General features: G+C 39.0%; 1 protein-coding gene across 3 annotated transcripts in view; it reads left to right on the forward strand.

Annotated features, from left to right (window-relative positions):
- CDYL (chromodomain Y like) overlaps positions 1-11,803 on the forward strand; it is a 110,699-nt gene that overhangs the window by 91,265 nt on the left and 7,631 nt on the right. For 2 of the 3 annotated variants that reach the window (XM_080379968.1, XM_080379966.1), the window contains 3 exons: positions 7,201-7,457; positions 8,069-8,241; positions 11,593-11,803. In XM_080379968.1, coding sequence (XP_080236094.1) covers positions 7,215-7,457; positions 8,069-8,241; positions 11,593-11,803 — 627 coding nt within the window. In that variant the 5' untranslated portion in view covers positions 7,201-7,214. Of the gene's footprint in view, positions 1-5,852; positions 5,917-7,200; positions 7,458-8,068; positions 8,242-11,592 lie in introns of all 3 variants that reach the window. The other variant, XM_080379967.1, reaches the window with a different exon arrangement.

Here is an 11,803-nt window from a genome sequence, read left to right on the forward strand (position 1 = left end):
ATCTTTTTACAGTGTGTAAAATGTCTTTTATTTCCATTGATATGACTTAAAATAATCAGACTAAAGTAAAGCTATTTAACTGAAGGGTGGAGGAATGACATTTTCTCTTGTATTGATTGCCCACTACAGTAGTAGAATTTTACTCTCTGATTAGTTGCATTTTTAGTTGGCATTATGAGTTTCTTACATGGATGTTTATGCTCTGAGAAGGAAAGACATTCAAAAGCAAAAATAATTAAATAGTGGACTTTAGTAGGGTGTAGGCTATGACCAGTAATATGCCCTCTTCCTAACAGTATCATTGTACACATTTATATGTATTTGATGCTGTAAGTAATACAAGAAACTGAGAAAGCTATTGGCTGTCTTTTAACCCCAGACAGCAACTAAGTACCATGCAGCCACTTGTTCACTCCCTGGCTGGGAGAGGAGAATTGGAAATGGGTAAATCTCATGGGCTGAAGTAAGAACAGTTTAATAATTGCAATAAAGTAAAATATAATAATAGTAGTGGTAATAAGAATTGTAAGGAAAAGGAGAGGGAGGAATAAAACCGAAGAATAACCACGTGATGCACAGTACAGTTGCTCACCAGCCACTGACCGATGCCCAGCAAGTCCCCAAGCAGCCATCAGCAGGCCCAAGCCCCCCTGGTTTATATACTGAGCATGATGTTCTATGGTATAGGATATTTCTTGGGCTAGTTCAGGCCAGCTGCCCTGGCTCTGCTTCCTCCAAGCCTCTTGTGCACCTGCTCACTGGCAGAGCATGGGAAACTGGAAAGTCCTTGACTTGGGGTAAGCACTGCTCAGCAACAACTAAAACATCAGTGTGTTCTCCACATCAGTCTCACATTAAACCCAAACCACAGTACTGTACCAGCAGCTAGGAAGAAAATTAACTCTGTCCCAGCCAAAACCAGGACATCTACAAAAAGGAGAAAAAAGGACTACTATAGATCCTAGTACTCTGTATGTTATGTGGCAGCCAAGATAAAAATTGGTGTAGGGTGGAAAAACTTTTGAGTGGAGAAATATTGCAATTCAAGGGTAAATATTTGTGTGTGTTTCTCTTCTCGTGTTAATTCTGTCCATAACAGTGTCCTGTAAGAAATGTCAATTTTATAGGAGCATTGTTTCAAAGTGACATTTAAAATTAACACCTATACAAAATATATGGTAGAGAGTGGGAATTAAGGGGTATGAGAAAGGGCTTTCTAGTAACTGAAGATAGACATCGACAATCAAGCCTGCCAGCCACTGCAGGAGTGTGCACTGATGAGTTGTAATTACCTGTTGGTGATGTTCCACCAAATACTATTGCAATAATTTGCTGGTTAATCTGTGCTCAAAACCTACATTCTTGTGTGTGGAAAGGTGACATACTTGCAAAAAGAACAGAAGGTGACTGAAGAACATCTAATGGTTCCCTCTGAAACTGTGTCCTTGAAACAGAATCAAGAAGTGCTTAACTTTATGAGAAAAGGAAAAGTTACAGTGCACGCACACACGTTCCCTCCCAACAGCTGAGAAGGTTTCAGCACCAGCAGGGTATCTCTGATCAGCAGCCATATAATTTGAAGAGTATCACCCTCTCCCCACCCCTCCTCCCAGGCATCTTGGGGGATGCCTGTTCTAATGCTGGGGGGTGCCCAGCTTATTACTGGTTGCACTGTTCTGTCTGCTGAATCGCCGTAATACCATAATCTGGAAGGAGTTAACTGAAGTGTCTCTTTCATAAATGATGTATACCTTCTGCACCCTCTTCCAGAAACACTGGGCAAAACAGTATGCTAGGTGAAATGTACAATAAATTTGGACCTTTTTTTTTTCTTCTTATAAATATTTATAGTGACATTTCAAAGGAAGCTGGAACTTCTGTTTGCTTCCAAAATGTAAATGCCGTAAATACATCTACTCAGACAAAAAAAATGGGCACATATGTAGGTTTTTTTAGAACCCTCATTTTTAATTTCTATAATCTGTGCCAATACACTGAAATTCTAAGAAATGTTTTCTGTGTAATTGCTGATGCAGAAGTGGAAAAATTACTGGAAGCTGTTACATACTATGTTACATTGTGATATCACTGTCTGGGGTTTGCATCTCGTGTGAAGTATTTGATGTAGTGCAGTGTTACAGTGTTTACAGTTAGGGCTTGCTAGTACATATGAACATGCATCAAAACACCACTGTTTGTAGGCAGAAAACAAAAGGAAAACAAGAAAAAAAAAAACAACAAACCAACCTGCACTGGACAACTGACATGAAGACTTGTGGATTATATATACAGGGGACTATAAAGCAGTGAAAGTAAAGAAAGGACTTGGGGGAAAAAAGCAGCTTCTACCACTAATTGATTTCTTTTTGGTTTTGGGTTTTTTTTCCCAATCCATTTTGCAGATCACAGTTTTTTCCCTCTCTGGTACTTGAATCGTAATCAGTTACAATTGCAGTGTTATTTTTGCAGTTAATACTTTTTAAGAAATTATTGTTGCTGGTGTTTTTTCATTTGCTTATTCAAGTGGGAAGCATCTTATTAATCATTTCGTCTCTTAGTGTAGGAGAGGATGTGGTTGGTACATGGGGGTACAGGAAAGGTGTAAGGGTCCCTGCAGCTCCCTGTGGGTGACCACTGCAGACTTACTTGGAATGAGAGATCACTTTCGGTGCAGATGAACGCCAAGTGGTGAGGAGGGGACAAACACACTTCTGTGCAAAACTGTGCCTGGACAGTGACTGGTTCCCCACTCGTGTTACTACTCAGGAAAAGGGCATTGGGTTTGTTTTGGGTCATTTTCTGCAAATATCTGCTCACTGCTAGTTTTTTTTAAAAAAAAAACAACAAACCAACAAATAAATTGTTTGAAATTATTACGGAAAAAGAGTAGAGGACAAAAGAGAAGACTCAGATATGCCACATTATAAGTCCCCATCTTAAATATTGTGTGCTATTTTTTGACCCTGTTCCAAGATTTAGTAGAAGAGGAAGAAGAAGCCCAGAGAAGAATGACAGGCTTGGGCTGGCCTCTGGAGGGAGAGAGGGTAAATAGATTGGGACTAATCAGTCTGGAGAAGTGATGTGATGAAAAGGATGAAGAAAGTAAAGGTGCATGGTGCAGAATTTACTGCCAAAAGATATTTCAGAAGACAAAACCATAGTGGGTTCAGAAGTAAATTGGACCATTCCATGGGGCATAAGGATTTAATTATATGGGTTTGGGTGCAATCTGTGGTTCTGGGCATGCAGATTTGAGGAACTGCTAAATTTCTGGTGGCTGGAGCTGGGAAAAATATTCAGCATCGTTCACACCTCCCATTTTATGCTTGTTCCTTAGACATCTGTGCTAAGCCTTTCAGAAAGAGCATACACTGTCAGACAAACCTTTGAATTAAAGTACCACCACTTGTGTACTCATGTACACAAAAGTACCTCGTGTGTACTCAAAAAGAAGAGTGCAAAAGAGGCTTGGCTGTTTTTAGAGCACCTGTTTGGATGTGTCCCCAGTATTGTTGCAGAGAGGGGGAGTGTTTGTGTTTAAGGCTTGCTATGTAAGCTAAACTGAATTTCTCAAGAATGTGGGAGACCATAACAGTGAGGCACGAATAGCTCAGAGAAGAGCTTGGGATTTTAGCTTTTGGATTGCTGTGAAGTTGTGTGTTACTTGTTTTGGGTTTTAACTCTGTTTAGAAGTCTGGCATCATGCATTTGAATTACCGCCCCCCCCCCCCCCCCCTTGTATTTTGAAGAGGTGGCTTTTTTCTGTCATACGCCAGTGGAATGGGGTTGATGATACCTTTGCTGTTCTGCACCTTTTCCAACTTCTGTATTTTGCATCTGTTTTCCTTTTGATTAAGACTATTTCCTTTCTTATCTGTTGCACGTAGCTTATTTTATCCCTCTTAAGAGCAGCTGCATGAAAATGGTGACTGTTAACCACGTTTTGATCAGCAGCTGCAAAACCAAATAGTCCTCTTAATTTCATTTTCCATCTGTATGGTGAAGTTTTGCACGGTAATAGTATGTCTTCACCTTGGAGAAGACCACATTACACTAATTAACAGTTTGCAGTTGGAAGGGTTTTCTTAACTGTAAGAGCTGTTTGTTTACCTCTTAAACATAGTTCTGCAATAGTTGACAATATCCAGGGTAAATTGTCTGTTCTTTCAAACTGAACCTTCCAAAAACAAAAAGGGCTTGGAAAGAGAGGGCTGTGGTGTTTTGTTAGTCTTTGATATGCTATCTCCATTCATGCACTAAAATGCAGAACTGCCTTTGGTTTCTTATGAAATCTATATTTTAAAATTGTAAAATATAATTGTAACTAACCTGAAAATAAGTAACCTCAAGACAAAATTTTCATGTGAGGAAATCTATGGCAATGCAGTTCATTCTCTCTGGCACTTTTATAATTTATTTTCATCCTCGCTTGCTGCAGCACGTGTCTGAGACTGCCCAGTGATGCAACCTTTGCCTATTTATATACAGCACGAAGGTACTACTTTACATCGCTGAGTTGTCTCTTCATATTTGAGTACTGAATGCCAAAAGAGCAAGCCTCCTAGGCTTTAAGGTGTAGAAGGGCACAAACTTACAGCGATAAGGACAAACACTTAACAAAGGTATTTTAACTCTGCTGGTGCCGTTTTCTAATCCACACCAGCTGAGCGGATCTCCCTGCACAGAGGCAGTTTCTAAAGCCAACAACAGGTTTATGATTCCAGTCTAAGGTGTGATAAAAGTGTGCTTCAGAGTTGGATGCAGAAGATTTCTTCCACTGAACTGCAGCTGTCCCTTGTTTGGGGTTTGAAACTGCAACTACTGACAAGTGCAGACAAGAGTTTGTATAAAAACTCAGGTGGTCTCTTGCCAATTCAGTAAGCATGAAAAGTGGCTGGTGGTGCTTACATCTTGGTCTCTCTTGCCAGAAGTTTTATCTCTCACGGTGTATAATAATAGCCTCTTACATCTCAAAAGTAATTTTCTGGTATTTGAGGAAGTCTTTAGAAGTATGAGTCCTGGGAAAAGATCTACTTAAAGCTCTTACACAAGTTTACTGACTCTTTTTGGCTTAGTCTAGTTTATTGTGCCGTCCTGGTTCTCCACGTTTTTCACTCTGGCTAGGGGAGAAGCCATAAAGTCTTATATCAGGGTATAGCAATCAGAGGTGATTTCAGTTGTGTTAATTTACCTTTCCTATGGAAAATCAAACCATTGCAGCCAATGATACCATTTCACCTTATGTTACTGATGAAATATGGGGCAACAGTGGTGTTCCTGCAAATTCTCTTTGAAGGGAATTCTTTTAAAGGAATATAATCAACATAGTGTGGCTTACAAGGGAAAAGTATTGAAAGCATCCCTCATCAACTTCCTCTGGTATGCATCAAATAAAAATTTTATTCTGCTGAAATGAAAAAGGGAATCTGATAGGCTGTGAAAAATTTAGGAATAAATGTGAAACTTGTGACAACATCAAATATTAACTTTCCATTTCATTTTGTTCACCTCTGATCACAAACTAAATTGAGTTTCTTACTTTTCACTTGAAACAATTGAAAAATGTTGTCTTTTAACTTCACAAAAACTGGTAAGAGAATTAAATCATTAGTACAACAAGGAAGATTTTAAAAAGTAAAATAAAACCTTATTATTGTATAGTTCCTTTGATAGACAACTTGCCTAATTAATCATAACAGGTTCATAATCAAAGATTTATTTGAAAATATTTGATATGGAGACTTCATTTATAGCTGAAGGCAGTTTCTGACATACAAATGGGAAAATGTATAATGTTCTAAATTTTAATTTCATTCGCCTTTCTCTTAATATCTCTCTCATGCTTCATGCAGGTCAAAGTAAGCAACATTTGAATACAGTTAAAATGTGGAGACATAGGATATTCCAGTGATATAGGTGAGCCTGTTTAATGTCTTCACTGGACCCACAAGTCTTTGTAGTATCTTGTAAAAACAAACAAAAATTAAAAATCATAGCATTGCGTATTATTAGCATTTTAAAAACACAGCTTATTCAGAAAGAGAATGACAATTTAAGCAAGATCCACTGATGGCATTTAATTAACAACTTACATGCAGTTTAGCTGTACTTAAAAATTTAAGATACCATAGCATGATGTTCTGAAGTACCTGTTAGTGAGATAAGAGCTGTGGGTTTCCAGTAGATTTTAATGAAGTCTCAGACCTCAGTTCTCAGGAACAGGCTTTCAAAACTTTCCCATCTTGGCCTGTAACATGTTTTTCCAACGTTTTTTAACCCTACCATCCCCTCCCCCCAACATGTATTCCATTACTTTAATCTGACAAACTTTACGAAGATTTTACATGAAGACTTTAACATAGAGATGGATTCTAGATCCAATATGTTCTCTTATTTTCTCTCATGAACGTTAATTATTTTGTATTCTGTTTCTAATGTGGAGTACGGAAAAACCTGTCCCTTCTGTGTCATGAGGAATGGCCTGTTTACTTGCATGCCTTCAGATTCTGTCTGTTTAAGTGACTGGGAACAAAACCAGAAAGACATAATGCTCTATTTGCCAATTCTAATAGCAAAAATTGTTTAGACTTAAGAAATATCTCATTGTCTATGAATCTATTAAAATACCCATTACTGCATGGGTCTTGTTTCCCTCTCAAAAGACATATAGTCTGTATTTCTTCATTTCCATTTTCCTTTAAGGAGTGTTATGTTTTATATGATCTTGTCAATTAAAGTCTTTATTTAGCTTATTTTGTGTCATTTTCTTTCATATATTAACTTCTCATGGTGTTTTAAACAAAAGCCGCCTGCTTTCTCTTTGCAGTCTTGATGCTGTTAGAAGACTGAAAGATGTTGTAAAAAGAAGAAAGCAGAGCGTTAACCTACTGAAGTGCATTGGTATTAGGAATGTTAAATAAACCTTTCCCTCCTTCTAAAAATGAGTATGTGGTCTATTAAGCTTGTTTAACATGTGTTGTCTTCCAACTGTAAAATGAATTGTTGGACACCTTTGTCACTTCGGTTTTGCTCTGTGCACAGTGTCTATTTCTGTAGCATTACAGTAACTTCCAGGGGGCTGAGTTTCATATTTACTGTGTTCTCAATATGACTAGCATGTTCTCATGCTAATACGGATTTTTAAACTGCTGAGCTAATAAAATGTAATTAATAGAATGCTATTGTTCAAACCCTTTCCAGGTACATCCACCTTTATGGAAGCATTAGCAGCCAATGGTACAACCAACATACAGACATCTGTAACAGGAGTGACAGCCAGCAAACGAAGGTTTATTGATGACAGGAGAGATCAACCTTTTGATAAAAGGCTACGTTTCAGTGTGAGACAAACGGAGAGTGCGTACCGGTACAGAGACATTGTTGTCAGAAAACAAGATGGATTCACACACATTTTGCTATCAACAAAATCATCTGAAAATAATTCACTAAATCCAGAGGTCAGAACAATTCTGATTTTGGGGGGGAAGTGTGCTGGGGGAGTTCTAAATCCTTGCCTTAATTATGACTCACGTATGCACAGAAGTACACACAGGAAGATTCAGGTTGTTGCTTGCAAGATGTTACACATACAACAGACTTTAAGTGTAATTCAGCTGAGTTTAAGAACTACGTTATCTGAACATGCAGATATTCTGTCTTTTATGAGATGTGGTGATTTACATACTGCAACTTGAAACAAGCTTTAGCCTGAATTACTCTTCTTTTTTTCTGAACTGGTTGCATATGCCATCTGCTGTCCGAATTACAGAAATGCTGAATGAGTGTTTTAGTTACAGATAAAATCTAATAGATCTTTTCTTAATGATTTCATTATCTTAGTCTAATTACATTTTTTGAAATGCAAAGCTTCTAATACTTTTTTTAACTTTCTTATTTTTGGATAATGAAAAACCGTTTAACTTTTCCAGTATGATGGTTGAGTGGATCCTAAGTAAAAATTAAAGATGTTGAAGATCTGGGGGGAGGGAGGGGGAGGGGAAGGAGGAGAACAGTATATTACTTTTTAATGATAGAATACAAAGATCCTAATGAATTTTTGATTTTTCAGGTAATGAAGGAAGTCCAAAGTGCACTGAACACAGCAGCTGCAGATGACAGTAAACTTGTGCTTTTCAGTGCAGTTGGTAGCATTTTCTGCTGTGGTCTTGATTTTATTTATTTTATACGACGTTTAACAGATGATAGAAAAAAGGAAAGCACTAAGATGGCAGAAGCTATTAGGTATGTAAGATTATCTCCAGTCATCTGAGTGGGTATTCTTCATACTGTAGTCTGCCTTGGTTTATCTTATTTCAAAAGCCTGTAATTCAACAAGATCTAAGACATTTACCTGTTACGTGATATAGCGTGCAACACTTCTTTTATACTCCCTGTCCCTTTCTATTTGGGTTGTCATTTCACACATCATTCACTATTTTTACTACTAAAATTTAACTGTGAAAATTGGTGGTATAGTAATACTTCTCCACTTGAAACTAATTGTTGAAGACTTAAACAACCATAGGGTTTCAGGAAACATCTCACAAATGCAAGGTGTGCATCGCATGAGTTAACTTCACGTAGTACATTCAGAGCAGTGGAACGATGGATATTTTAAAGGAGTAGATTAATAGTAGTGAACATCATCCCAATGCTAGGTACCAAACCTAACATTTAAACAAAATGAGCGGAACTACTACGAACTAAAAGAATATATATGGAAAAACATATGGATCTTAGAGACATGTTTTAACAGTACAAACAAGTAGCTTATCTTTTGAACATCAGTTTTGAGGACCTGCGGTCTTGGATTATCTCTTATATGCTTCCAGAGTATCTATATTCCTTCAGAGACCTATGTTCTGTTGTCATTATCAATATTAATGTCCCTAAAAAAGACCTTGTAACGTGAAAAGCCTGTTTCATTGGAGGCACAGTTGGCTCATAGAGATGATAATAGTTCTTTTTTTCAAAGGAAATTTTTCAATCATTCCATGTAAAAGTTGCTCATGCAGTGACTTCAGATGCAGCCGGGGACAGAGGTTCTTAACGCCAAGCTTCTGTCACTAGCTTAATTCAGGCCCTTCCAGAAGCCTGATTTGTCACCTACTATTCATTGTTAATAAAATGGATAAAGATAACTTAAAACACCTACATATCCTGTCTTCAAATATAATAATGGTATATTTCATATATATGCTGGAAATGGTCCTCTCTGGAATATTGATATGATTAAAATTATCTTTAGTCTCTGAGTGGGATGTCTGTATGACAGCTTGAATAAGATGGTTCCAGAAATGTTTTTGCATTCATCAATTTTGGCTCACTAGAATGAGCTAAGAAGCAGCATGAAAACCTTTAGCGATGGATGCAATATAGTAAAAATGTCCTGTTTTGCAGAAATACAAAAACCTGTAGTGCAGATAAAGAGCAAACTTTAAAACTACCACTAAATCCCTCTTTTTTTTTTTTTAAGATTTTGATGAAAATCCCATGTTTCAGCATCTAATACTGAAAAAATGAAATGAAAAATCATCTGTCATTCAGAGCAAAGGAGTGCTTTACAAGTGCTGACAACTGTGTGTTGTACATTGTATTCTAATCACAATTTGTCATGAACTTGAAGTAAATATGGACAACTTCTTAATTATGTGTGGTAGCTATTAACTGACAAATGTCAGCACCTCAGCTTTGAGGTTTTAGAAGTCTCTGTTTGGTCTAATGCATGTGTACATGTACGTATGTACAAACATATGCTTACTTTTTCCTGAAGGCATTTACTTTTTGAGAACAGAGAAGCACTTAAGCATCCATGCTCTGTGAGTACTGGAATGAATTGTGATTTTTGTGTTGATTAATGAGGATGGGAATATGCTTTTGTAAGTTAATAGGCTAGCACCGGTAGCATTATGACCAACCAAGAGAGGGAAGGTGAAGGCGAGGAAGTTTACAGATGTGTGTGATACTCTATTATTTATGGCTTGTTCATAATTTTAAAAGGCAAATTTATTTATTAAGAAGCGCTGTCTCCTAGAAATATTCATTAATGCTTTGCTCATCTTCACTTATATCTATATACCTTCACTTAAAAAAATGTAGATGGATACCTTATACCAGTGCCATACATAACCACAGTGAAGACCAAGCAGGGCTATAACCGTGGTTTTGGTGCCCAGAGGTGAGGTTTGACTGCAGCCTCCTCTAAGAGGGGGCTGTGAGGCATGTGCGTATACCACAAGTGCCATATCAGCTGCTTGTAGGAGGGGTGTTAATTCCACACCTGCCCAGTTATTGTGCTTTGCTGAGCTGGGAGAAATACTAGGCTTTTGCAGAATCAAAGCATGATTGAGGTTGGAAGGGACCTTTGGAGGTCATCTTGTTCAACCTGCCCCTGCTCAAGCAGGGTCACACAGCAGGTTGCCCATGTCCAGGCAGGGGGTTTTAATATCTCCAAGGATGGGGATTCTACAACCTTGCGGGCTGCCTGGTCAGTCACCCTGACAGTAAGAAAGTGTTTCCTGATGTTCAGAGGAGACCTCCTGTGTTCCAGTTTGTGCCCATTGCCCCTGGTCCTGTCACTGGGCACCACTGAAAAGAGCCTGCCTCCATCCTCTTCGCATTCTTCTTTCAGGTATTTATACACATTGATGAGATCCCCCCAAGCCTGCTCTTCTCCAGGCTGAAAAGTCTTTCAGCCTTTCCTCACGAGAGATGCTCCAGTCCCTTAGTCATCTTGGTGGCCCTTTACTAGACTGTCTTCAGTAGCTCTACATCTCTCTTTCACTGGGCTGGACACCAGTGCTGAGCAGAGGGGAAGAATCACTTCCCACAACCTGCTGCTAACAACGCTCCTCCTAATGCAGCCCAGGGTACTGTAAGCCTTCTGTGCCACAGGGGCATGTTGCTGGGTCAAGTTCAACTTGATGTCCACCAGGACCCCTAGGTCCTTTTCTGCCAAGCTGCTTTCCAGCTGTTTGGTTTCCAGCATATATTTGGTGCCTGGGGTTTTTCTTCCCCAGATACAGGACTTTGCACTTCCCCTTGTTGAACTTCATGAGGTTCCTCTCAGCCCGTTTCTCCAGCCTGTCGAGGTCCCTCTGGATGGCACCATGCCTCTCTAGTGTATCAGCCCAGGTTTGTATCATTGGCAAACTTGCTGAGGGTACACTCTGCCCCATCATCCAGATCATGGATGAAGTTATTGAACAAACAGTACTGGATCCAGCACTGACCCCCTGGGGTGCAACACTGATTGCTGGCCTCGAACTAGACTTCATGCCACTGATCAGCACGCTCTGGGCCAGCCATTCAGACATTCTTCAGTCCACCTTGCTGTCTGCTCATCCAGCTTATACATCAACAGCTTGACTCTCAGGGTCCTATGGAGGGAGGCAGTGCTGAAAGCTTCGCTCTGAAGACTAGTTAGACAATATCCACTGCTCTCCCCTCTCCCACCAAGCTAACCACCTCATCGTGGAGGGTGATCAGGTTGGGTTTGAAAGTGATGTTACTGTGGAGATGAATTATTACTGAGTTTTCAAGGGCTGGTGTATTTTACTCATGTAGTGAGTGCATGTTTCTGTTTCTCTTCAGGAATTTTGTGAATACTTTTATTCAGTTTAAGAAGCCTATCATTGTAGCAGTAAATGGCCCAGCCATTGGACTTGGAGCATCTATATTGCCTCTGTGTGATGTGGTTTGGGCTAACGAGAAGGCTTGGTTTCAGACACCATACACTACTTTTGGACAAAGTCCAGATGGATGTTCATCCCTTACATTCCCTCGGATAATGGGCCTGGCTTCT

This window comes from Falco punctatus (genome assembly GCF_963210335.1).
Source record: "Falco punctatus genome assembly, chromosome: 3".
Lineage (NCBI taxonomy): Eukaryota > Metazoa > Chordata > Aves > Falconiformes > Falconidae > Falco > Falco punctatus.